This window comes from Fonticula alba (assembly GCF_000388065.1).
Source record: "Fonticula alba strain ATCC 38817 unplaced genomic scaffold supercont2.1, whole genome shotgun sequence".
Taxonomy (NCBI): Eukaryota; order Rotosphaerida; family Fonticulaceae; genus Fonticula; species Fonticula alba.
The window spans coordinates 1,763,597-1,764,606 of record NW_009242971.1 but is presented as its reverse complement, the minus strand read 5'-3'; the positions used below and the strand labels follow the sequence as shown (position 1 = coordinate 1,764,606).

The 1,010-nt window shown below is 64.9% G+C and overlaps 1 protein-coding gene across 1 annotated transcript in view; it reads right to left on the bottom strand.

The window, feature by feature from the left end:
* The window catches only part of H696_00392 (hypothetical protein), a gene marked incomplete at its 3' end in the record, with an annotated part of 1,454 nt that extends 1,065 nt beyond the window's left edge, over positions 1–389 (bottom strand). Inside the window, exons 1-2 of the mRNA XM_009494240.1 lie at positions 363–389; positions 73–272 (exon numbers count right to left, since the gene is read on the bottom strand). Of these exons, the coding sequence (XP_009492515.1) occupies positions 73–226 (154 nt within the window). The 5' untranslated portion in view covers positions 227–272; positions 363–389. The remainder of the gene's footprint in view (positions 1–72; positions 273–362) is intronic.
* Positions 390–1,010: the final 621 nt, after the last annotated feature.

The window sequence follows — 1,010 nt, the reverse complement described above, 5'->3', positions numbered from 1 at the left end:
GGGGGGCACAAGCATCGGCGAGGCCAGCAGGTGGGGATGGAGGAGAAGGAGGGACAGCCGAGCTGGTCGCACCATCATCGCCGGGATGCCCGGTGCCGAGCTGGGACTCGGAGAGCATGCTCTGTGTGGTCTGTCGGTCACCGAGGCGGCCATGGGTCGGATCCTTGGGTCCCTTGCCTCCGGCTACCGAGCCGGATGCCCGCTTGGTCTGGGTGGGAATTTGCATTGCTCTTAATTCGGCGCAAAGGGGAGGGGAGTAGATGGGGGGGGGGCTTGACGCTGGGGAGTCAGCAGGGGAGAAGGGTTGCTCTGGGAGGGCGGGAGGGCGGGCGTGTGTGGGCGGCAGGGGGACAGGCGGGTACAATAGATAGGGGAGAGGAGGGGTATCGGGGTATTCAATAGGAAGAGTTTGGCGACGACGTGGGACGTCCGGGTGCGTAAGCGTACGATAAATAGCATGCACGGGAGGGGCCGCCACCCGACGAGGCGCCGAGAGAGAGAGAGAGAGAGAGAGAGAGAGAGAGAGAGAGACATGCTGGCGGTTGTTGTTGAGGAGGGAAAAGATTGGCCATAGTGCCGGCCGGAGGCTCGTCTCCCTCCCCCCCCCCCCCCTCCCCAGGTTGTCACGCACAGGGCATGGCGGTGTAACCGGTGAGGTTACCGAGCCCGCCCGAACCTCCCTCCCGCCACCCCCTCAGGATTTGGCCCACATCTCTCGGATTGCACGGTCCGACTTCGTCAGGCGCCCCCGGCCCATCTCCTGAGATCGATTTCATGAGTCGCGCCGATTGTTCCCCGTGCCTCTGCAGGCTCACTGGCCTCCTGCCCCCTTCGCTGCCTTGCCCCTCCACCTCCCCGCCTGCCGTTGCACGAGGTAGTACCCTGTCCAGGGACCCACGTGTGGAGTCGCGATCGACCATTATGCGCCAGCATATGGCGAACACTGGCGCGATCTCGAGGGCAGGTCAGACATCCCCCTCGCTGGCCTCCACACGGGGTCAGCATCTGCA